Genomic DNA, 26,509 nt, shown 5'->3' with positions numbered 1-26,509 from the left:
AAAGTCCTTTCTTTACATCAGCCAGCAGTGACATGAAGAACACAGCTCTAGGACATGTATTCCGAGGGGGATTTAACATAGCTGTTTTCTTCTCCCGTCTACTCCCAGAGAATAAAGTTTGACGGATTTATTGAAGCAGTTTTACATATATTGCAACAGTTAGTGATTCGCTAGTGATCTAGTTAGAACATTCACTAGTGATGTTCTGAACATTCCAGTTGTGCTTACAGGCAGCCCAGGGGATTGCGAGAGAAACTGAAAACGTTTGTACACCGCTTGCGACCCCTACTTCAGAAAGTTGAAGGCAAAAGGAAGGAGCGGGCATCCCGCAGCCATCCCTCGCACTATCCAGGCAACCTGGGCGAGTGAGTCCCTGGGTGCCGGCGCTGCGCTGCCCAGGGCCGGGAGACACCCGGCCTGTCACCCGCCTGAGGGACCCCCGCGCAGCCGGCGGAGTCGTGCGGGCTGCTGCCTCCGCACCGCGGCGGGCGGGGGCGGGGGGGGGGGGCGCCGTCTGCGGGCGTGCCAGCGGACGGGGCGGGGGTGTAGGAAAGCGGCGGGGGGAAGTGGGCGGGAGACGGGTCAGAGGGGTCTGTCCCGGGAGATGGGTGGGGAGACAGCGGGCGAGCTGGGCTGTGCCGCAACGCCCCTCGCTATAAACCGGGGGCCGCGCAGCGGAGCGGGAGGAGCGGCGCGGCCGGGGAGGGAGAGCGCGGAGCGCAGCCGAGCCGAGCGGAGCGTGGTGCGGGGCCAGCGCCGTCGGGGCTGAGCCGCCCGCCCAGCCGGGCTGCGGCCGCTCCGAGCCCGGCCCCGCCGAGCCAGGTAAGGCGCGTCCCCGGGGCCGCCGCGGGCGCGGGGCCACCGCCGGCTCTGCCGCTGGCTCCGCCGCTGGGGCCCCGTCGCGCCGCGAGCGCGCTGCCAGGCCCCGGGGGCAGGAGAGTGTCTGCGGGGCCGGGTGGTGCCTCCTGCTCCGTTCGCACTTTGTTTAGGTGCTCGGGCAGAGGAAGCCGCGGTGCCGGGCGCAGGGCAGGCACACAAGCCCAGTGCCCCCGCTCGCCCCTCGAGGCCCCCTCGCTGAGCCCAGACGGCCGAGTTACCCCGGCGACAGCGACAGCCCCGCAGGCTGGGGCCGTGCCGGGCGGCCGGGCTCTGGGGGCCTGGCAAGATCGAGCAAAGGCGCTCGGGGGCAGGGCACGGCGCTCGGGGCACCAACACCTTCCCACCACCAAGGCTCCCGGCAGCTTAGGAGGGGCAGCCTTCCTATCTCTGGTCAAGATCAGATGAGCGCTTGAAGTTTTCATTACTGTGCTAAGCAAATGGTATAAATTAATCAAAAATCACTAAAGGTGATGCTGATGACTTTTGAGACTTGTTTGTCAGTTTTAACAGGCAGTACAACTTCCACCGGTTAGCAGCCAGTAATGGTTTCATCAAAATTGTGTAGCATACACCTTCCATGACCACACTTGGACCTTTTCTGCAGAAAAAACTGGAGGGATTGGCAACCAGAGATTAAATTTTAGTTAAAATGCCCTTCTGTGGTTTTTTTCCCTTCCTGACATCAGCCAGCTTCTAAACTTAGCTTGGACTTAAAACCGAAACCAGACTAGAAGTTCTCCAGCATGGTCAGGTGAAACCCTGTAATGTATTTACTGTGCTCCCATTCTCCATGCATTAACACTTAAAATATTATCAGTTATTTACAGGCACACAAGCCCTGTATTCTTCCAAGCAAGTCAACTGGCATATCAGTAACTAAATAAGTCAATCAGATCACACTGTGTACAAGCAGTATATCTGCAGGAACCAGTTACCAGTTACGCCCATTTCCCTATTTCTGCAAACCTACTATAATTAATTAGATGTATGGCAATAAGCGACAGCAGGATTCTGTCCAGAGCGTGCTACAGTTGACTCTAAATTTCCATCTCTTCCATTAAGTAGCAGTATTTGTTTCAATTGTGTTGTGGATGCATGGCATGGGACAGGCTAGTAAATGGGCTCAGCAAAACCACAAGCCCCCAAAAGGGATGAGGGTTAAAGAGGGATTTTTGTTAAGAGGGGATGTCTTCTCTGCTAACGTGATTAGATTTTTGCCTGAATAGGAGGACTGAGTATGGCCTGAAGCAGGTAATTACCATGGTGATCTAGAAAGGCTCTTCTAGCTCTGTTTTAGTGTCAGACCAATGTTTCGCACTTCAGAATACACAATCCATTTTACTTGTTGCCACCATAATCTTTTAAATTACAGCATCTTTCAAAAATACAATGAAGTGCCCACAAATTAAGCTTTCACTGATGTATTAAGAATTTTAACTATATACCTTTCCAGAAAGAACGTGGTTTCTGTGTGCTTTTCCTCTCTACAACTTGGAACTACACAGCAGAGAAAACTCAGTTACAACTATGGAGTGCTTCCTAGTTTATGCTGGTAAACTGAGAAAGCAAAGTGGCCCCATACAATTAAGAGAGGTCATGTTTATCATTAAATTTTAATATAGTTGGTTTCGTTCTCCCCTTACTTTGTGTCAAGGCAGTAGAGAGAAACCGTTAATTCTCATGCTGGAGCAGAGCAGAAGCGTGCCCATTTTTGATGGTGTGAGGTGTCTTGCCTTCCTGCTTGGAAACACTACCTTGTTTGGGTTGGACAGCACATGAAACTGCAATGAGAAGATACTGGTGTAAAAGGCAGTAAATACCAGCCTGTAATGCCAGTATCCACAGCACTGCAGAAGTGAGGAGAGTGCTGCCTTTCAGTTTAAAATGTCACAGCTCCACAACCTGCTTTTTACAGTCATCCTACAATAAGAAGATGCATGATTTTTATTTGTGTTACCCACTAAATGAATATTATCTGTAACTTTATTAAATATATGAAGATTTATCACATTTTTTTGCCATTTGTAATACTGTAAAAACAGAGGCAGATACAGAATGTAAACATGGTGATTATTTGTACTTTCTAGCATAATTCTGTTGAAATGCATGGACTATCTTTGCAGATGTGGAGATATATGTCAGAGTTAATTCTGCATGTTTTTAAAGAAATATTTCAGATAATAGGCACTCACTGAATTTTCTTATACTTCCTAAGTTTTCTGTAGGGTAACTTTATCCTCAGTGTTTGTTAAAGGAATACATTTAGGTAGTCCTTTTCTTTGGCACTGCCTATGGTTCCTTACCACAGGTCCAGTAATTAATATGTAATGTAAAGTTATGTAAGCTACAAACTCTCAATATACTGTTCTGGTTAAACTCTTTTTTTATACAGAAGTATAATATTAGTTGAAATGTTTAAGCAGTCACAAATTACTCTCCTTTGCTCACTACCTCTCCTTTTTCTCTGGGCTTTCTTGAGGTCCAAAAACTACTAGTCATGAGGAGTATACATAATGTCTCCCATGGCTATTACTGCCCAAATTTTAGGGCATCTAATCACATTGGGAGAAACATCCAATTGTTTCTGAGTGGTTGGCATGTATCTGTGTTCTCTTCACTCCAAGTCTCCTTTTCTGCCTTGGTGAGTTCATGAAAGATCATATTCTGTCTTGACTTGGATAGAGAACATGAGTGTTTATGCATTATTTTATTCAAATACTATGGCTGACTCAAGTTAGGTGGTTGATCTTCTGCTTTTTTTAGCTGAATGTAATGGTTATCTTCCGGGAGGCACCTCAGTAAGAGGAGAAAGACTGAAATTTTATTTGGGTATGTTATACCTAAAGCTGAATTGAGGAAAGTGGTTATCAAGATTCATTAGCATATGAATAGAACTGCTTGCACAGTGTATTAGATACACCAAAGAAAGTTGCTGAATAGCTATGTCAGGGGAAGGGGGACAGATGGCAATGAAAAATAGATGCCTCACCTGTTTCTGACAGTAACAGTGGCAACTCAGGAACTATCATCTTTCTCCAGAAAGGGAAGTATAATATCAGAATCTTTTCAGAGTTGCAAGCATAGTAAGATTTACAGATTACAGCTGGGAGAACTGGGTCAGGGTATAGCCTGGCCACTACAGGCCCACAGCAGTCTGTTTGTGGTAGGCTCAATTGCATGTTTAGCAAAATCTCTAGCCTTTGGATAATTTGTTTTTCAAGCCTTATTTAGTTTACTGCTGGTGTTTGTGCCTCATGCTTTCAGTTGTGCAATAATTCCAGCAGAAGCACAGTGACACAAAAGTTGTTCTACCTATCATGTGTTCCTCAAATACTAATTAATAATTTTGCAGTATTCTTGGATAGCAGTTCTGATTTTTGGACAGTTTGTCCTAAGAGAGACTATGGTATTTTTAGGAAATCAGCCTCTGTGTTGTTAGGATCAAGTTTGAAAACCTGGGTAAGGGAAAATTGCAGAGCATCACAAATAAATTTTTAGAATTCTTGTGGGATTCGGTAAACAAAATGGAAAACATGGATCACTTATGAAGAGAAAAGAAAGTGGAAGTAAGACTTACTTTGTTCTGTTCACTAATGTGGGCTTAATTTCCACCATACTAGCAGGAATAAACAGGTTGCTTTGCCGATAATTAAACCTCAGCTACTTATCTGGAATTAAAATTTTATGTAAAGTTAAAATTTTGGCATGTATACATGAGGCGAGTTCAAATACATTGGAGAGTTTGAGTGGGTGGCAATGTCATTTACTCTTTGATCTTAAAGGTGTATAGAGCTCATGCATGAGGCCCAGATGCTGCAGCCTGAAGATCAAAAAGGCTCCAGCAGAGCTGTTTTCTTATATACAGCCACAATTGCACAGAAAGTTACTTATCACAGTATCATTTTCAGTCTTCTCCTTCTGGTCCTAAAAACCTTGCAGTGAAAAGCAAGCTAGTATGCTTTTGCTAACCACAATATTTCTTTTAGTTCCCTTTCCATCAACAATTTGTCTCCTAAGATCACTTTCACCAATAGACAGTCATTGTGCTCAGACCACTTGTACCATGTTCTGTACCATCTTCTAAAAAATAATTTGACAGATGTACCCTAGAAGAATCTATGTCATTTATGAACATTTTAGGGAATTTAACAAATCTGACAAACAAGGGGAGTTATGATACTTGAACTTGATTTTTTTTTTTTTTACCTCAGCTGTAACAAACAAGTGAAAAGAGGTTATCTTGGCTAAGTCCTAACAGCAGTGATTGTTTGAGACAAAGCACATATGAAATAGAATGGCTGGTCTAATAATTTATGGCCTTATCTTCAGATAAATGATGGATTATACTAAAATTACTTTGAGCTTTCAAGTGAATTGCAACTAAAGGTAGGAAAATATCACGCTCCAAATGGCATGCTGTTAGCATTCTCTGTTGCACCATCATCTGAAAGAACTACAAATTTTGGGCTGTCAGGTGTCTTTTACAATTTTCATTCCATTTGGGTTTTGTTTGATAGCAAAACCGTCCAGGTATCTGCTATATAACAACGCTAGCTGGAATGCTTGGTTACTATTTGTGGCGTTTATCTCCTTTTATTGTAGTTGAGTAGCATTTTTCTTACAGGCACAGAAAATGGGTAATAACTGAAGCCGACCTCACAGCAGGAAGGCGAGATCAGATTGGCAATGCATCAGTGAGTGGCATGATTGAAGACAAGACAAAAAGTGGGCTACAGCAAAAGGTAACTGGCAATATCTAAAGAAACTGGTACTGAATTTGGGCAAGGTCAACATTTAGACTGTATTTCACTGTTTGAGTTGAAAGCTATAATTAGAGTTATGGCTAGAATAAAGAATGATTTAACCAAACACCTAATTTCAGCTAATTCACCTATTCCTTTCTTTACTTCTAGGTCATACAAGTTTGTCAGTTACTGATAGATTGTTGGCTAGTGGAATGAATGCTCACTAGATGAAGTATAGGAACAGAAATAGAAAATAAAACACCATTCCTGAGTCCCCTCAGTTTTCTGAAAATTGAGAGGGATACACTGAATGAGAGTACTGTGCCTTAGCATTTCTAGCTCAGAGGGACCCAAACAAATAGTAACACATTACAGAAAACCACTGAACAGCTGTACTTTTATGTTAGAGGGCTTATTCAAGGGAGAAAATTCACTAGTTTACTTCCTTTAGAAGACACTTTTTTGGCAGTTATCTTCCATTTCACCCTGCTTTAGCATCAGTACAGCCTGGTCAGACTCTTCACTTGAAGCAGGCAGCACGTACAAAGATGCAGCCTGAACTTGTTTATTGAGGATCCATGCATACCCCTCCCAATCCAAGTCTATAGGATGTGTACCTTTTAATGTTCTTCTGTATAAACTTCTATTGATTTTTGCCTTTTCTCCTTTCTCCCCTCATTCTTGTTATCCAAGCCTAAAAATTTTTACACTTCCCCCCCCCCCCCCCCCCCCAGCCCTGAGGTATTTTGAGCCTAAGAGTTAGGCTGCTACCACTCACATCGCTCAGGATTTCCTCCCTCCTCAGGTTCTTTGCTTAATGTACAACAATCAGAAATGAAAAGCATAGGACAGGAATCAACATGCGTTTTCAGAGTGGGACTCTCGTTCTGCTGTTAGATTTCTGTCTATAGTGTTTTCCTTTTGGCTTTCTTATTAGCAGCTTACCATGGTAAGACAATTACAGTTTTTCTTTTTTCAAATCAGGCTTTATTTCAGGTAGAAGATATTTCTTTACCCATGGCCTTCCTAAGCAGCACTTCAAATTAAAAGGGTTCAAAAATATTTTGCTTTCAGATATATTTTATAATGCTGTTCCATGTTCTTAAACATACCATCAAAAAAAGTAATGTCAGGACAGGACAGCCACACATCCAAGCATTTGCTCAGCTCAGTCGGTAATTAAAGTAAAGCTCATGTGGCACCTTTTGGAGAGCACCGTGTTACCCTTTCCAGGGATCTGTGCAGTTTGCTTGAGAATTAAGACTGCACTTTGTTGGGGACGCACTGATACACAGTATCATAGCTTAGCTCACACTCTGGCTTTTAACAAAGTTGAGGGGGGGTTGCTTCCTCTGTTGCTGGTCCTTAGTATCCACAAGGAATGTCTCAGAGCCAGGACAGTAAAGAGGGTTCACTAATGAATTTTATTTTACTGGAGCAATATATTTTACTTTGGGGAAAAAACAGGAAGCAAGCTGTACAAATTTGACAGAAAATCTATTTTGATATCATTCTATTAAGTGTGCTGCCTTCCAGACAAAGCATGAAGGATCACACTGTCTTGTTTTTTTCCATGGGTGATAATACCTTTCACACTGACATGGATTAAGGTGTCTGTATTTGACCTTTCATTCTCTTTGATTAACCCCTTAGCATCTCACTAGTCCAATTGACTTGTACAAAAGTCACAGATACATTGTTTGTCTTTATATTTGGCTACTCAAATTTTCTTCTAGTCTTCATAATGATCTGCCTTTAACAGGAATTTTGTGCAAGTGAAAGCACAATTGGGCCTCTGTGTTTTCCATGTTATACTTACTAACAGTTACAATGATACTAACTTCTCTTGGGCTTAGCTGCATTACCATTTTAAAAGATTTTTTTGGTCTGATGGTCTGAATAAACTCTTGTACTTTACCAGTTACTCATGCTGTTTTCTTTCCTTTCTGCCTTTGGTTCCCTTTCTCTGACCCTAATGAGGTATTCATTAAGAAGCCTCCATGCTGATCCTTTGCTTTTAATCTTTTAACTTTTCCCTCCAGGCTGTTCCTAATATTCTCATTCAAGGAAGAAAAGTCTTTTCTGAGGCGTATTGCCATTGTGTGATATTTTCCCACTGTAAGGATATCTAAATTAATTATATAAAAGGAAAGTAATCAAGTGTTTCAATCAGACACAGTGAACCAAATCCTATTACGTATGGCTGAATTATGACACATGGAAGACAAAGCTTCCTCTGAACAAAAAGTGTTGAAACCTAACATCCATTTCTTTGCACAAATCCACAATACATTTGCTTTTGCTTCCCCAGTAAGCCAAATGCTATTTTTCAGTACAAAGTCAAAAGAAAGAAAAAAAACGTTCAACATGAAGTTGATTTTTCCCAAAGCCATAACACTTTGGCTAGTGGGAAGTTAGGTGGAAATCACTAGCCATGGTATTAGAAATGTAATGATAAAAACTTCCACTTTAGTTGGTTTAGTTAACATGACAGATACTTTAGACACTGGTGTGTCCGTGTCCACGTAGACATGCTGCATCTGTGTGTTTGCTTCTTTTTCAGTTAACATTTTCATTACTCGGAACAAAAGCTATCAGTCACTTTAACCACATTGGTGGTAGGTAAGAAACAGGGATGTGATTTGTTAGAGGTTTTTAGATCACAATGTGCAACATAAACTACTCTCATCCAACTCATCTAATTTCCATTAGGTTAGAAAGTAGAACACTGTGGAGACAGATCTCTCAATTTCCGGGAGCAGAAGCAGAGAATTTTATGTGTTTCTTTTCTCTCTCACTTTCTGGCAGATTTAACTGTATTGCTCTGCACAGTGCATGTCTAAAGCTTGTTATTCATTAATTTACACTTGCCTTCTATTTTTGCAGGAGGGTGGGGAAGTAAAAATAAAAAGCACATTCTGCAGAAGAGATTACATATTAAGCCTCTAGACCACTTAGGTGCATCATGGCTCCACCTTGATGATTTGGCTTCGTGGCAGGAAAACGTCTTTTGAGGGTTAATGTATAGGTAAGGCCTCACACACATCAGAATGTTTCTAAGCACATCAAAACATCACTCATTTGCTGCACAACTTGGAGCAAATCCATGTACATAAGCTTTCCCGTAGCACCTTTCATACTATTTTACAAGAAAGTACAGAAAGGCAGTTCCTTGTACCAGAAAAGCAGAAGTAATGTTACCTTGCAGAGTTCATTGCTCATCAGGTTATTATCTCACTTTTAACTAAGAAAAGCTGTTCAGTATCTTAAGCTACATACATAATGTTAATTTTTGCCTCTGCATCTTCTGGCTTAGCAGAAGAGTAACATGATTGTGGGAGAGTAGGCAAGACAGCACCCTTGTCCCTGAGTAAACAGAACTACTAGGACAAAGCAAGGAAGCCTCTATTTGGACTAACTTGAAGTTCCACAAAGTCCTATCACCTCCCATCTTTGTCTACAAAGTAATTAACTGTCCCCTACCCTTCTTCCTACAAACATCTTTGCCTAGAAGAAGCAGCGGAAACCTAATTAAAACATCACTTTCAGTAGTTTTATACTAGTAACACCACTGATTGAGTCCTTCACAGTAAAGCTATAAAATAGAAAAAGATTACAAAAAATCCTTTTGTCCCAGAAATAGGCAATTTCTTTCATGAGGAAACAATTGCAGCTTTGGCCTTTCTATTACATTTTTTATTGTGGTCTCTGCTAGTGAAAGATAAGATTCTGACAGTGATTGGATATTGCTGTGAGCATGTCACCATGCATTAACCATTTTAGAACATTATCATTTCTAATTGGGATGCATGAAATCCCATTTTCTGCTAAATTATCAACAACCACTAATGTATCCAGGAGTGTAAACTTATGGAAATTTTACCTGTTTTTACCCAGAGGCTGGTAAGCATATACTTACTGACCTCACTCAGTACCTGGACTTTCAGAGTAGATTGTAAGACCCTTTCTTATAGTCAGTCCTTAACGGGCTACACTGATATTTTTATTTTTTTTCTGTCTGCCTCTCTATGATTATACTTATTTTCCATCTTTAATGGCACATGTAATTTTGTTATTTTTACATTTTTAACATAATTTTAGAGGCATTTTATCCTTCACCGCATTTTTTTTCTCCCTGGACCAAAAAGCAGAAGAGGCCCAGGTTTCATGGCACAGTGTGTTTCATTTCAGACACACTCCATTGCAGTACAGCTACCCATAGTAAACTAAAAGATATAACCATTTACCTTTGTCATTGGCTTACCTCAATCAATAAAAGCAGTGAGTATGGAGAGTCTTCATCACGGGAGGCAGTGGAGTCTAGAGAAGTGAACTGTGTACCTGTTGCTTCTCACAGCTGCCTGTGGAAGTAGCACCGCATCCCTGTAGAAGAAGAGCCTGTGTTGCAGAAATTGCTTTGGCCAATAGCCATGTTAAGTGATGCACATTTCTAATATTTTAGCATTCAACTTAAAATACAATGTCAGAGTTTTATATGCTGCAAAAACTGGGAGGAAGAGCCAATATGTACACATGTCTTCATGTCCTGGGGTAACAGTCTATGAGTAAGGAATCCCCATAAGACACAATGTTTTGGGTCTCAGTTCTGTAAGCCATAGTCTACATGAATAGCTGTTACTCTCAATATCCCAAAACATTACTTCCACCATAACTGTGATCATCAAATGATAAATCCCAGAATGCAAACAATAACCAAATAATAACCTCTAGAGGCAAGGATTTCATTTGGCTCCCAAAAGTAAGATACGTAATTCATGAGGTTACCAACCTCTCACTTCTTTCTACTGTATAAAAATAATTTCCATATTCTGTGAATTTTCATTGTGTCTTTTAACAAAAGATGATCTAACTCTCTCTTTCCTAATGCATCTAATTCATTAAAACCTTTGTGTTTGGATTCCTTAGCAAAGCCCAGTCTCTTTCCTCTACCCATCCAAAATGTTCTGTCTGCATCTTCCATATTGCCTATCCCCTTAATATCATGCTTCTCTGAAAACTCATTCACACAACACCAGAAGAGCAACAATCTGCATGAGAGACTTCCAGCATTTGCCTGACCTAGTCTGTAGTGACCTTAGTAGGAGCTGCATCATCCTCTCCAGTGAGGGTAGGTTTCCCAAAGTTTGGCCGAGTTTCAGGAGCTTTGTAACATCTACATGGTAAAAACACATAGTAACTACATGCTTTTTTTTAAGTTAGCAAAAGCAGATTCCTTTTTACAACAGACTGTGCCTTTTGGTAACAGAAATGCATCATTTCTGCTAGAGGATTTTTTACGTTTGTACACTCCACACTTTTCAAGAAGTTTTAAAGATAAAAAGCTCGCAGTGGGAACATGTTCCATCAAAAGGCTAGCCCCAGCATTGCTGCAAGGCAAGTGTCTTGATGCCTCAGTGAAACTAGAGAGGGAACAAGTGGCTGAAGTACAGACAAATTGGCTGGTTTAATCACAGAAGGAGATCAGCCTATAAGAAGAGAAATCCAGGAAACCTGCCTTGCCTTTCCTTGAGCACTGGAGGTGATCTCAGTTTGATAATCATATTGACACCTTTTCAATAGTTCTGAATTTCAAAAGAGGCTTACAAAACTAAAGATCCTCAGTTCTGTAAAGGATCTTTATTTGCGAGTGCTGTTTCATCCTGTCAAAGCCAGTACTTCAGCAGTTCTTAGCACAAATTGCATCTAGAACTGAAACTTGTCTCTATAAATTCAGATGTAGTTAAAAAACAGTAAAGCAACAAGCTAATTGCTCAGACGTCTCTGTGCTGCTCAGAGCATCACCTCTTCCTTGAACAGCAGAAGAGAAGGGGTCCATCTTACATTCATAGCAGTTAGTGGAGACAGACTTTATTCCCCTCAAAAGGCCACTCTCCAGGTGATAGCTACCTTCTACTGACTGGTGAAGCCATTGACTAATACTGAGATGATCTGGACAGTGAAACTAAAAGCTCTTTCAGTGTTGATTGCACAAAGACAATCACTCCAGCAAGAAATAAGAATGACCAGAGACAAAACAGCATGGAAAATGTCTTGTAACCCCTTATTAAGCTCTGTGCTTGAAATCACAGTAATATAACACAGTATTTCTCCTACAAGCTGGGAAGGAGGAACAGTTGTTACTGCTATTTTGGTATACTTCTGGAGGCACCCACAAGCTTCAGTGAAGACAGCTGTATAACATTAAAGGCAGATTAATAGGTACATGAAATGTCCAGTAGGTCAACTGGTGATTTTATATATGATCTGAAAGGAGGTAAGATATCTCACACATTGTATCCAATCTGTTCTGTTAAAGAGGGCATAAGGGATTTCAGCAGTGCTTTTTATTTCAGTAATATTTTTTGCTCTCTTCCCTCTCCACAGCCTTTTTAATACAAAAGGCTGCAATACAGATTTGGATCAAGCGCAGAATGAATATAAAATCCCTTATTCTCAGGTTGGAGGAGTTCACAGTAGAAGCTTATGGTTCATTCCATATGGAAAAAATGGGAGCACTAGAAATTTTGGGTGTGTGGTTAGGTATCCAGAAACTACATTTGTGTACATTGCTGTGTAACTAAAAAAAGGATACTTTAAAACTTCTTATTCCATGGAACTAAGCTATTAGAATAGAAACTTAAAATTCATCAAATTATTTCACTCGCTTAACAAACCTGAATTTGATTTCTGTCTTTTATTAAAAATGATCACATGGGGCACACTATATTTTATATAGGCAATTCCAGCTGCAATAAAGGAAATGTGTTAATCCATTTGTTTACTATCATTCAGAGAAAGTAACCATGCAGCATGTAACCTTTCACAGCTCAAACTAATCTCACTTTTATTCGTTCTGGGACTTGATGGCTTAATTCTTGTTAAGTGTTAACTCTTTTGGGTACATCCAAATACCCTAAAGATACTACATAACCAAGCATCAAATCTAAAGTTACAAATGTGCAGTAAGCTGTATATTCATAATAAAACAGTACCTTGTATTGTGTTGCCTTTCAAAAAAATCTTTTCATGTCAGTGCTAAAAACCTTAGAAATTCTAGTCCTACCTTGACCTGGAATAGATTTATCTTTTATTTCCTGGCATCTAATGTGCAATAAATAGCATTGTTAGCAATATGAGGAGATGACATGTCCTTGATAAGCAGACTTTAGGATAGCCTGCTGATTATTGATCATTTTTATCACCTAGGAGGGCATAAATTTCCTTTTTGGTAAAGCTAATGGCTAGAACAGAGCTGCAAAAATCCATGCTAGATTGATGATAATCGTTAATGCCTTCATTTCAAAGTCTTAATATGTCCAAGTGTCTTCAGCCTCTGAGAAAGAGGCAATTCTTTACGCTGGGGTATAAACAAGAAGAGCAACTGCATCCTGATATAACAAATTTTCATATTTAAAAACCTCATTCAGCTATAGGTTTAATAACCTAGATAAGGAAAAGGCGATCTTCATTCCTGTCAAGGCAGAGCAACTGAGGTGACTGACACAAGGGGATATCACGTGGAGATTCACCTTTCAGGCGTCTTTTCTGAAGCTCAGTGTTTTCATGTCCAGTTTCAGAAGTACTGAACTAGAAATATATTTTACTTTGTTTAATTATCTTTCCAGTTTTAACTGCTGTGCAGATAATTTTATGTTCACATTTCTTAAGACATATTAAACACCAGAGGGTTTTCAACACATTTGTGCAGCTGTGGTCAAAGAAAGAAAACAGAGATTGCTCTGATGGATAAACATGAAAGAAAGAGACCAGAAAATTGTGTGGAAAAAAATCTAAGATATCTGGAGTATCAGGTACACTGTCAAGCCAGAACCAGTGATCTTTAAAACCACCACCTCACTGATCTTCTCCAAGACATTAGATAAATACACAGCGTGTCGAGAATGGTTAATCCTTCAGTGTTTTGGAGTCCAGTTCTACATTTATTGAACTCAAGAATGTTTTTCATCCCCTTAGCAGAGAAAAAAATTACATGTTTATAGAGGAAAAACTCCCAGAAAACAGTGTTTACTTTTAGACCTAAAGGATCTGAAATATAAAACCTATAAACTAAAATACTGGAACTTACTGTCAACTGAAAGACTTTTGGCTAACTATAATGCGTGCTGTGTGGATCAACCAGTCAACAAATCTTTGTACAAAAAAACCCCTTAATCATTGGTATGCTAGCATTCACTAGACCCCTAAGTTCTAGTGAGGTTGAGCAATCCTGCCTTGGCACTAACATCTGCAAGTAAAATTTTATAGCAATATGTACATCAGGATTTCCCAAGGATTTCTGGGAAGAAAAAAAAAAAGAAACCATACACGAGAAGGGAATTGGCAGAGTTAACTTTGGCAAAAGAGCAAAGTAACAGGAAGAAATACTTTCAATGTGTCTGGACTCTGTAAGTACTATGAGAGTACGTACAGAGAGTACACAAAAATTACCAAACTTTCACTGCTGCTGCAACTGCTAGAATTATAACTGTGACATTATTACACTGTAGGCTGTTACAAAGAGCATGCAAAAATTTTGTCATGTATTACATTGTAGTATTATGAAACATTTAACGTCCCCCCAAAGTGCTCAGATTTTCGTTATTTCTGCACAGCCCTGTAAATTAGCGTTGTAGAGATGGCCTTTCACTTTACACCATTTTTTGCCACATCCATTTCTAACACAAAGTCCTTGAGCATGCAAAGATTTGTTTTCTTTATTCTGCATTTTAAATCTAGCCAACTGCCTGCTAGTTTTCTATTTCTACATATCACTTCTATTCTCTGTAAATGCTCCTATTTTTAGCAGCTTCAAGATACAAATGTCATATGCTCATACTCAAACATCCCTGAAGTGCATAGATACGCTGACACTGTAGAAGCCATTTGACATAAATATAGGACAAGACACTGATTATATCTACGTGTCTGGCACAAGACTAATGTTAATATAATTTTTTTTGTTCTACTTTTCTCATCTACTAGTTTCGATAAAATAAATGTCACCATAACAGTGTTACAGTAACGCCTGCCTTCTCTATCTGGATTGAAAGCTGTTTGCCTTTACTAGCATCAGAGAACTATTTAGGTAAAAAAAATAATTTGAGACAGAGTAACAGACACTGACCAAAGGAGTAATGACAAACTCAGGTATATTAGTAAAAAAGGTGAGAAGAGAGCTTAAAAGTGTTAGAGATGCTTATATTTTCCAATTGTGAAATTATGTACAATTCATGAAATATATACAGCACCTGAAGTCTAAAAATCACCATTTGGAATTTAGATAAAAAATGTGTAGGCCCACATTGCCTTTCAATTTCCAAAAATTCCTTAAATCCCTTTTAAAAAGGCCGGGGGGGGGGGGGGGGGGGAGGAGAAGAGGGGCAGGGATCAGAAGTAGTTCTGAAATTATATTTTTAACAATAACAGTATCTTCCTCCAAAAAGGGAAATACATGTTTGAGTCAAGTTAACCTAGACTTGCCTAGAATTACTTTAAAGAATACTCCCTGGCTGATCCTTGGGGAAAAAAAAAGTTGTATGATTAACAACATTCCTAGTTAGTTTTAAAGTAGTATTTTTTTCTAATGAGTAGGTGTCACTGTATTTCCATCTGCATTACTGAAGTAAACTATACTTTTAGTTTCCCTTCAAAAATATTCTTAATTTGGCTCAGAAACTTTAGAGAGGTTAAGTTGCATATGTCTTTGAAAAAATATCAGGAACTTGTTCCATGACTTACAGGTACAAGAACTGGACTGAAGGTTAGCCAAACCAGGAATGCACTGGAATAAAGGAAATTAGATATAAGCTAGTACATACTAAAATAAACTTAAAATAGTTCATTCTAGTACATTATATAAATGTAGAAGTTCAATGGTGGGTATTTTGCCTTGTGTTTGCATCTGAAATAATCTCGAAGGAAGAGGATATTTTGAAAGTGGTGGTACTTGAATATAAAGCAAATCTATCATTTTAAAATAGGAAATACAGACCTCTAGTGGTCAAAATATATGAGTTAAACCCAAGCGATTTAAAAGTCACTGTGCTTAACTGTGTTACTTTCCTTTTCCTTTACATTCCCCCCACCCCGCCCCCATCATTCAAAATCACACACACACACTTCCACCATTCAGTCATCCCACCAGCATTGATTTTTCCCAGAGGAAAAAGCCCCTTCATCTGTCCTTTTCTCACATAAATGTTATGACTGAAACTGAGTACAGTTGAAAGATAATTGGGAAGTGAAGGGAAAGTTAATGAGAGCAGTCTATGAAAACAAACACAAGAGAGATGTTCATTCTTTTCAGAATAAATTACAAACCCACAGAAGGTTTGTCAAACCCACAAATAAACAGAAGGACAGACTCTTTTGAAGTATGCTGGAGGAAGGTCAGAGTACATAAAGCAGTTAGCTCTGGTAGCACAAAATAAGTTAATAAGCAATTTAGAGTTTTGATATTATAGAAGAACCAGATCCTAGAAAGAACATAGGCAGTTTATATTCCAGGTATAAAGAGCCAGCAGAAACAAAGCAGGCCAGCCTCAGTTCTTGCAAGGGGAAGGCACAAAGAATCCACATACAGGTTAGAGAATTAAAGATAAAATACTTTACTCAGAACAAACAAACAAACAAAAACCAACAACAACAAAAAAACAAAACCACACCACAAAATTAACAGCCATTTCAATAGACTGGCAGTTGCTTCCTGGAAGACTGACCGGGAGGACAGCTATTAAATGAAAAAGCACAGGCCAGTACAAGGTCCTGCAAATTGTTTGTTCTCATGTCAGACCACCTCCCGATCCAAAACTGGAAAAGCAACAGCCAGCTTGACAGTTGCTAATACAGATCTTCTGAAGCTCGCTTTCCGTTCTTGGTGCTCGTGACCTGATATACAGACAGTGCTCTGGTCCTATACTGCCTATTGCAGTTCCATTTCAGTAACATTTTGATTTATTGTCGTTTACCATGAAGTCAGACACTGACCTCTGTGGAAGATAGTGGCAGTGAACGCAGCAGGCCTAAGCACACTGCAAGGCCACAGTAGATTGAATTATGTGCCTTTTTTTACCCAAGTGTTTGCATTTCTCTCACCCTCCACAATGCACCTATCAACTCTGGACTAAAAACTCTTAGGAAAGCTGTGAGTGGGGAACACAGACTGTTAGAAGGAGAGAGGCAGCAGAAATAAGGGGTAGAAGAAAGGTAAATTTATGGCTTCACAGTGGTACTGCTCAGGAACTCCAGAAAAGCAGAGATGATGCTGAAATAGGCATACAAAGTAGAAGTAGTTATAATCGTTAAGGCAATGAGGATAAAGGGGGTGATTCTGCTGGATAGGAAAATAAAAAAGGCTGTGAAATAAAGCATGTGGGAAGTGTCATTAGTTTCTCAGCAATTAGAAGAAGGTAGAAGAAATTGGGAAAGAGGGAGGATGGGACTAAACTCTCAAGATAAAGGAAAAAAGCTTATGCCACCAGAAAGAAATAAACATAGCTAATACATTGAACACATTGTTCCCAACATTTTTCAGCCTCTGTTCTCCCTGTGCAGTAATTTTATATAAAAATAGAATGAGTCGTCCTCAAACACGGAAATATCTTCTCATTTGTAAGAAAAGCAAATAATCCACCTACCATCAGAAATAAAAAATCCTCACATTACCTAATGGCGAGGTGGCTAAACTGTGGCAGGGTTGCTCAGCCTGAGTTTATTTAGCCTTTGTCAAAGCAAATATCAAAACCACATTTTTGTTTAAAATCTGACTTGTGACACCTGCTTACCTATTTATAGCTGATTAAGCTCTCACAGAAAGCCACAATCAGTGCTGTCTTATCTTTCGGTAGGCAAAGTACTGTTTACCTTGCATGAGCTCAGTATTCCTTGTTGTTTCCACAGGCAGTTTAATTAGGACGCATGTTCACCCAACAGAAGCAATGAACAGAGTGGTGAATAATAGTTGGTAGAGCAGTCTGAAGCATTTCATTATCAGTGACTTATTATAATCATTGTAATTAAAAAAGATAAAAGGTCAAACAGGACAGTAACGTACAACAGGGGTTTGCTGCTCACCAGATAATTTGCTTTGAGATTGATGTTGCCACATCATTCACGGTTGCATCAATTCAGTCCTCTTAGAAAAAGCTCCATGTGTATCAGCCTTAAAATGATCCAATTATTATTATGTTAACTCAGATCATTTGAGATTCTTTAAATGGAATTATCAATGCACACAGTTTCAAAACTTGCATTTAACTGGTTTAAGCTGCTCTGGTGAATTCTGGCAGCATAAAGCTGTACCAGCCATCTATTTCTGTAATGTTTTTAAATAATCTGTGTACTTCCAATGTAGAAGTATCTGCTTTGCATAAAACGTGTATAACCATGATCCTGGGACAAGCAGGTAAGCTGTGGCAAGTGAGAGTAACAGCAAAAATGACAGTGGTATAGAAAAGAAATCATTGCCCGTAAGGAGTTCACATCACCATGGCTGCCCTGTCGCACCACTGCGCACTGCTATGGTCCCTTGCCTTCCAAAACAAATGATGACTTCTCCTGTGCTGAAGCTTTTCCTAATGCTGTGAAGTCACAGATATCCTCAAGGCAGCAGATCTACCTGAGGCTAGCTCTGAAACTTTAAGATTTCCAGGAAATTTAGAAATTCAGCTTGGGATTATCGGTGCCTTCCTCACTGTGCTTCAAATGTAGGGCTTTCATGAGGTTCATTCTCACCGTAACATTCAAGCTGTTTTCAGATATACATATGGCAATCTGTATTTATTTACACTAAAGCAACTACATTATGCATTTGTGCTTCCTTTTCACTTGCTGAAAATAGTGATAATTTCTTTATTGATTGTAATTCTTTAGTATAATTTAAAACTGAAAACATAAAAAACACATCTTATGCACAATTCCAGTGACTTCAGTGTTTTACCAGAACTTTTAATTCTGGAAGGTTTACACAGATAAATTGAAGTATCATACTATTTCCTGACCAATTTCCTGTTTCTTCATGGGAATTGTTCTGCCTTTTTTAATTCCCAAGCACTCTAAAATAAGCTCAGGGAATTCAGTACCTTAGAGTGTCAGACACAAGTTTACCCAACTCAGTTATCACATTTCTGAAAACATAATATAATCATTATTACACTTTCTTGAAAGTACATATGCTATTAATTGCATCAACTAAAGCTACTACTGGCACAAAAAAGTACAGGCCACCATGTAGTCAGAACAGGGAAATTGGAAGTTAGACAATGAAACACACTACACCAAGGGTGGATGAATTGACCAAGAAAAGTGCCTTGGTACCTAGCACTGCACAGAAACAGTCCCATTGAAGGGGGAATATTCACCGTCAGCTGCATTAGTCTTAGCAACTGAGTCTGCCAGGTAGTACACAGAGAGCAGGATGCACTTGCCAAATAGCACCACCAGCTTGTTCATCTAGTCACAGAGAAAGGTCCTGCTCAGCCTTAACTGGGCCCTGATCTACTTTACTGCAAGTCTAACTTGCAGTGGTGATTTTCTTAGTAGAGACTTCACTACAGTTTCATAGTGCAAAGCTCTGGCATGTAATCTCAGTGGGTATGTAAGTGAGCGAAGGCTATGATAATGAAGAGACCATGCAGCACTGGTATGTAGCTGGGATAGGGCAAATACTGTCAGACCTTGATGTTGCAGAATGTATCAGTCACTGTCAAATTTCTGTGGGTACTTTCACAACCAAGGGATGAGATAAGAGGACTTATCCTGATTTTTTTGTTGTTGTTGTTCTCCCTGTCCTACGGATAGCATGATCTTCTGCAGAGCCAAACACCATATATTCTAGATTTGTCACAGTTTGAAAGCTAGGAAGTTTTGCTCAGGATGTATTACGCTGTCACACATGATCAGAATGTTGTACATTTCTTAGTATTTGCCCGACTTGTTAACTTCATAAACGTGGCAAAAATAGCTGATGTTATTTTGAGGTATCTGTACCAACTGAGGCAACAAGACTAATTCACAGAATGAATTGGAGAGACTAGGATGTGTCGTGTTGCACATCTTGAATGCAACTAATAAAACCCACATCAATAGATATTCCTAACTTGACAGAATTATCAAGAACCTAAATCTTGAAATTACCCTGCTACCTTTATGGAAACGAATTATTTTTGTTCATTTATTATGAAGCTCAGGTTATTAATGCAAACAGGTAATAGAACATGAGCTAAGATAGAGAAATACTGAGTCTTTTAAAACCATAAATTTAGAGCCAGAAGGTGACCTTGCTCACAAGATGCTGTCTTCAACCCATATTCTGGGTTCAGTTCCTGGCTTCTCTTCAGACTTCCTGCATGGGCTTTGCCAGGACATATCCATGCCTCTTCCCTATTAAAAAGTCAACCCATTTGGAATAAGGTTTGTCTCAGAACAAGAACATGTCAGACACTTAAAGTAGCATTCTGCATTTAACTGGAACATCGGTACCGAACAACAGAAATAATAAGCCACCACCTCCATAACAGCATAGCCCATATTTCTATAATGACAGGCATCTTTTCTGACTGAATGCATCTGTACTACCCAGGGTCCTAGGGTGTGTATATTTATCTATATATAAAAGTGACTTACATTTATAAGGGGTTTGCTTGTTGTTTGGGGTTTTGTTGATTATTTTTTTTTTTTTAAAGCAAATGTATTTCATTTCATCTCTGTTTGAGGCAGCACGAGCTGGGTTTGTCTGACAGCTGTCAAGATCCTGCAGACAGGAATAAACACTGCAATAGTAACTCCCTATAATTATTATTTAAATATCCACTATTTTTGAGAAAAGATTGTCTATTTTTAGAGTCTGGAAAAGATTTAGTATCAGACTCACAGTCTATTACCTTCTTCCTAAAGTCAAAAGTCATTAATAAGGAAATCGTTCTTGCAGAACACACAAGGCCTGGCAAACCGAACAGTTGCCCTGTAAAGGAGGTTTCATACTGTTGCCATTCATTTAATACAGTCCAGAAAAAAATTTCCTACACTAAGACTAAAACTCTTGGATACATAAATTTTGTCGTTAACTGAACAGGTAAGAGGAATTGTTGTTCCCCCTTGTGCCCTTCTTAAACTCTTCCTACAGTTACTAATATGCAGCAGATCAGCACATCACAGATTATTTTTTTCCCCTCACTAGTAGTTAAATACCATAGTTCCAAGCCAGATGGGGAGTTAAGTAACTTCTGAATCTTTAAAGTATTTGTGGTACAACAGAACACTAGATTGTGTGAGTGTCTTCACTGTAAAAAAAAAAAAAAAAAAAAAAAAAGTCTCAAAAGCTTAAGGTAAATATTTAAAAAAAAAAAAATTTGTAGTGATTCACATCAGAGATCAAAATGCATACCTAACCTGAATTCACTTATTCTCTTAATGCATTACACCTTGCATTTACAGAAAGAAATAGTATTCAGAGTGCATAAGTTTAGTTTCTGAGATATTTGAGTAACTTTGCTCATTATATACATCACCTATTTATGGAAAGAAAATAACCTAAAGACTCTTCTGAATTTAGTTATCTGCTATTTTGAATCTCTATTATTTTTATGACATACGTTCACTAACCGGTCTTATTTTAAATTAGAACCTTGTTAATTGAAAGGACTTTGTTGATTTTGTTTATGTTAAAAAGAATGGAATGATGATCAGCCAATACATAACATTCTTACTCAGTTTTATTCTGCAAAGTCTATATTAAAATAGAAAGAAAACACTTGAAGCTGGCTTCAAGTCTTTAATTAATATCTTAAATTCAAAGACATTGACACATTGTGTTAAACACAAAAACCTGACATTTAATTGAAACTTTAAAAAATTTTAATCCTTGTAATGAATAATATTTTCTTCCTCTTTTCCCCTCCTAGGTGTAAACTTCATAATTTCTCCCTGAAACTAGGTTACAGCTGAAAAGATCAAAATGATTCCAAATTACTCTGCTGAAGAAACCATTAAAAGAATCCATGTCGACTGTCCCATTTCAGGAAGGCACAGTTACATCTATATTATGGTTCCAACTGTTTACAGCATCATCTTTATCATAGGCATATTTGGGAACAGCCTGGTCGTTATTGTCATTTACTGCTACATGAAATTAAAAACAGTAGCCAGCATCTTTCTTTTAAACCTGGCACTGGCTGACTTGTGTTTTTTAATAACTCTGCCACTCTGGGCAGCCTACACAGCCATGGAGTACCAGTGGCCTTTTGGCAACTGTTTATGTAAGTTAGCATCTGCAGGGATAAGTTTCAACCTGTATGCCAGCGTGTTCCTCCTCACATGCCTCAGTATTGACCGGTACCTAGCCATAGTACATCCAGTGAAGTCCCGAATTCGACGTACCATGTTTGTTGCCAGAATAACTTGCATTGCTATCTGGCTTCTTGCCGGTGTGGCCAGTTTGCCCGTCATCATTCACCGTAATATATTCTTTGCGGAGAACTTGAACATGACAGTCTGTGGTTTTCGGTATGACAACAATAACACAACGCTCCGGGTGGGGTTAGGTTTATCCAAAAATTTGCTGGGCTTTTTAATTCCTTTTCTGATCATATTAACAAGCTACACCTTAATTTGGAAGACCCTGAAGAAGGCATATCAAATTCAAAAAAATAAGACCAGAAATGATGATATTTTTAAGATGATTGTAGCAATAGTATTTTTCTTCTTCTTTTCCTGGATTCCTCATCAAGTGTTCACTTTTCTGGATGTATTAATTCAATTACACGTAATAACAGACTGCAAAATCACTGATATTGTGGATACAGCTATGCCCTTCACCATCTGCATTGCTTACTTTAACAACTGTTTGAATCCTTTTTTTTATGGTTTTTTTGGAAAAAACTTTAAAAAATACTTTCTTCAGCTAATAAAATACATTCCACCAAATGTCAGTGCACATCCAAGCCTAACAACAAAAATGAGCTCACTCTCATATAGGCCACCAGATAATATACGCTTGCACACTAAAAAGACTGCTGGGCCTTTCGACACAGAGTGATGTGTTTTGTAACATACTTTTTTTTTTTTTTTTGACGACCTCGTGAACGAAGCAGCAAGAACGACAAAATTCATCTGCAGCCCTGACCATCACAGCTTACTGCTCATTACAGAAACATCAGATCACCTCAGAGAAATCACACTGTAAAGATTTAGCAGTGGCCTTTTATTTTACATTGTGAAGAGGATTGCTTGGTTATCATTTTGTTTATAATGGTGGACAGGCACGCCAGAGTTTCTGCCAGCATCCTGCTGTTAACTCAGAACTACAAAAGAATAGAAAAAACTCCTAACTTAAGTTCAGATGTCTTTTTAAAGGAAAAGCTTGTATAAATTACATGAGTTATAAGTGACCCATTATGCACTTACATGAGATATTCCAAATTTTGTTCAAGGAGTTGATGGAGCTACACTGCTTGTTTTGTTGGGTTTTTTTTTTAATGACAAATGTAATATCTTATTTATAATATATTTTCAAATGTATGCCATATAGAGGCCCAATTTTGAACTCAAATGGACATTTAAGGTCCTTGAAATTGGTCTTATTCTGATTTATGCTACTATTTCTCATTTTTAAAATGACAATTTTTTCATAATAATATATTCCATTAAATGCATATTTATTAAATATAGAAGATATTTTTAGATTTATATTCTTACTCGTAGATTTCAACCATTGCTTCATAAATTTACATTTATATCCCAGTGGGTATTTTTATAGCGGTTTAAAAAAAAGTATATATATATACACAGACACACAAAAATGGTGTTCACTCAACCTTTCCTCATAATATGCCATGCTGACTTTGAAGAACATTACTTATGGAGGGGGTTGATTCCATACCCTGTGTGAATTAAAGTCTGTTTTTGAAAACTGAATTCTGGGACAGAGGTGATCAGAAAGCTGCAAACTATTTTTGTATAATAACCAGGGCACTCAATGAGAGAAATTACTAGCTAACCAATACTACTCAATTTTTCAAATTCCTGGACATTTAATAAACTCACATTATGTTAAGCAAAACTGTGACAATACTTTCATTGCAGTTTAACTAATAATGCTTTTAGTCACATCACAAAACATCTGAGAGCAAACTTTACTCTTGGATTTTATGGAATTTCTCTCTGTTTATGCATAACTAAGCCTAGAGAATTTGCTTCCTGTAGAACCTTTTTTTATATGTATGGAAAAAAATTCAAATTTATACTAGCATAAATCAGAACAAAAGTCTGGTTCAAACTACCCATACAAATGAGGGGGGAAAGGTGATAAGCACTGTAGGAAGTTTCAACTAATGATATCCTCATACATCCTTTTTACCTCCAATAATGAATTCCAGAAAATACTTATTCTTGAATCACACTCATTTATTGTCTTCAAAGATAGATGAGGTCATAAATGCTTTTTGCCATAACAAAACTTAAGAATATAGACAACTTCATGACCCTTGAGACGTTGCAATATTTATAATCTAGACAATTGTATATCTAATGTGTCTCTGTCTCAGGTTGAATTATCCTTATTTTCTGATTATCAGTCTCTTGCATATACACAAATATTTTAAATTATTTTTACTTTAGGGAATTATTTTAAATCAAAACAACAAAAATGTTATTTCTGTAGTTTAATAATTTTAAAAGAAAAAAAAAAAGGACTACAGCAGTGTCTGGGAATCTTTTGCCTCTTCCTGCTCTTTCATTCACTTATTTTAAGGCAAGTGTCTTCAGTTTTGCCTTTGTTCCAGCTGCAAAATTGGAACAATCTTTATATATGTCACAAGGCACTGTGAGGATTCAGTAAGACTTCTAAAGCTGCATCTTACAAAAAACTTTGAACCTTTAATGAAAGTGCATTAATTTAATTGCAGACTAGCATCTCAGAATTTGAAACCTGAATGTGTCATTTAATGACACAATTATTATATAGAATGCTTTATATGTAGTTTACATCTATTCTTACATGTGAGACAGCCATTTGTTAAAAATGAATATGGCAATAATCACATGCATTATAAGTCGCATACAGAACAGTACCACTGTCTCAGCACCCTGTAAGCTGACGATGGACTGACAGAGCTTGCCATTTATCTGTATGATATTGTTTGCGTACACATGCTGAGCAGCATGGGGAGTTTCCCATGGCAGAAACAGTGCTCTCAGACATAATGCAGCGTGCTGTGCTTGCCATCTGCTGGATGCAGCCACAAATTTGTTTCTCATCTCAAAATTTGTTACAGAAAGAGATAGAAATATTTCCCCTGCCTCTTGATGGCTCTGGAGATCCTTACCCGTGGCAAAACTCCTGTGGAAATGAAATACAAACTCGGCCATCTGGTGGGCCTTACACTTCCTTGACAGGGGCTAAGCTAGCATTTCCTCATCACCTGCTGATCCCGTTGGTCACTGAAATCCAGTGTCCCCAGCAACCACAGAAGTAGATCATTTGCAAAACATGGAATGCATTACTACAAAAGCCATCCCAAAGGGAAGAAATATATGTATGTATAAAAATAAAAATCAAAGCATATTTGTGCAAGTGATAACTGAGTATTTAGCTGAAAGGACTCATTTATCACTGAGAAGAAAAAGCAGCAAAACCAGTAGTGACCACAAACAATAAAAATGACTGTATTACAGCAGAGAATCCATTGCTTAGTGGTTTTGATCATTTCATGCCAGATCCCGTGTTTTTAAGAGACTGTATCCCAGGCTGCTGGTGCCACCTGTGCCTGTCTGCCTCATGGGGAAAAAGCATGAGCATGCACATTTGGCTGGGTTGCTGCAGGAAAGGTAGGAAGGGATTGCAGCTGGTGTGCTTTGAAGGCAAGACTGACCCTGAGCTGACAGGCAAAGAAAGTGGAAGGCAAAGCTGCTGTTAAATAATGCTGGGACATTTTTGTTCTCCTAAGGGGTAGGAAAGAGGTCATCACCTGCCAAATAAATTGGATCCTAATTTAGTGTTTCCTAAAAAAAAAAAAAGTTTTTTCCAGAGATAAAACTCACCAACAGCTTTATCTGGGCAGCAGCAGAGAGCAGATGCTTTCGAAGCAAAGAGTTACTGTGTACAGCCACATCGTGCAGTTTCAGGCATCCCCACAGAGTCCCAGCCTCACAGCTAACGGAAGAGTCTCTGTTGCATACCCACACCACTTCCATCATGCATCTACCCATGACCAGTGCAGGTGCTGAGAAACACATTGCTGCGCATTACATGCCCCTGCCCACCTGCCTGCTGAAAATACTGTACGAGAGACTTGTGCATGGGGTATGCAGAGCAGCAGTGTAAGAGAATACAGGATCTGGCCTTTGTGGACCCTTGGCTGCAAGGTCCCTAACTGAGGGGCAGGTAGGAGATGGCCAGAGTATCCTTTGGTGCAAGAACCTACTCCTTGCTAACAGAGAAAGGAATAAGGTTTGGCTCTGTATGACTTTGCCACCTTTGGGCAACTTCAGGTTGAGACCTCTTAATATCAAAATAAGAACTAGCTATGAACAAACTCCCATTATCTTGAAGAACATAAAGTTAATTAAGATGCAAAAGTGTGCTGTTATTTTTAAAAGTATCCAATTTCATTCTCAAGGTGAGCAAAATAAAAGTACTCGACAAATCCTTAATCTGTCCTTGTGCTTTCCTGGTGTGAGGAACTCAAGCTAGTATTAATGGGGACAGCATATAGCCCTAAATACAGGCACCACAGTTCCTGTTCTGTCACAATTAAATTCTGTTGACTTGCTTGAATGAATACTTTCTTTCTGCTGGCAGAATAATTACTAAATCACATTATGTTTGACATGGACATGCATAATATTTATTTATATTTATTGTGTGATAGTATTTTATACAATTCATGTTC

At 38.9% G+C, this 26,509-nt stretch overlaps 2 protein-coding genes across 3 annotated transcripts in view; both read left to right on the top strand.

Annotated features, from left to right (window-relative positions):
* The first annotated feature begins 5,506 nt into the window (after positions 1–5,506).
* Positions 5,507–26,509, top strand: part of AGTR1 (angiotensin II receptor type 1) — a 24,648-nt gene continuing 3,645 nt past the window's right edge. The window contains exons 1-2 of one of the 2 annotated variants that reach the window (XM_080410126.1): positions 5,507–5,621; positions 21,524–26,509. The exon at positions 21,524–26,509 is cut by the window's right edge and continues 3,645 nt beyond it. In XM_080410126.1, the coding sequence (XP_080266252.1) occupies positions 21,577–22,656 (1,080 nt within the window). In that variant the 5' untranslated portion in view covers positions 5,507–5,621; positions 21,524–21,576 and the 3' untranslated portion in view covers positions 22,657–26,509. Of the gene's footprint in view, positions 5,622–19,512; positions 20,695–21,523 lie in introns of those variants that run through there. The other variant, XM_080410127.1, reaches the window with a different exon arrangement.
* Positions 5,524–26,509, top strand: part of CPB1 (carboxypeptidase B1) — a gene marked incomplete at its 5' end in the record, with an annotated part of 83,292 nt that continues 62,306 nt past the window's right edge. The window contains one exon of the mRNA XM_080410122.1: positions 5,524–5,621. The remainder of the gene's footprint in view (positions 5,622–26,509) is intronic.

The sequence above is a fragment of the Falco punctatus genome (assembly GCF_963210335.1).
Source record: "Falco punctatus genome assembly, chromosome: 13".
In the NCBI taxonomy this organism is placed as follows: Eukaryota; Metazoa; Chordata; class Aves; order Falconiformes; family Falconidae; genus Falco; species Falco punctatus.
This window is presented reverse-complemented; position numbering and strand designations above follow the sequence as displayed.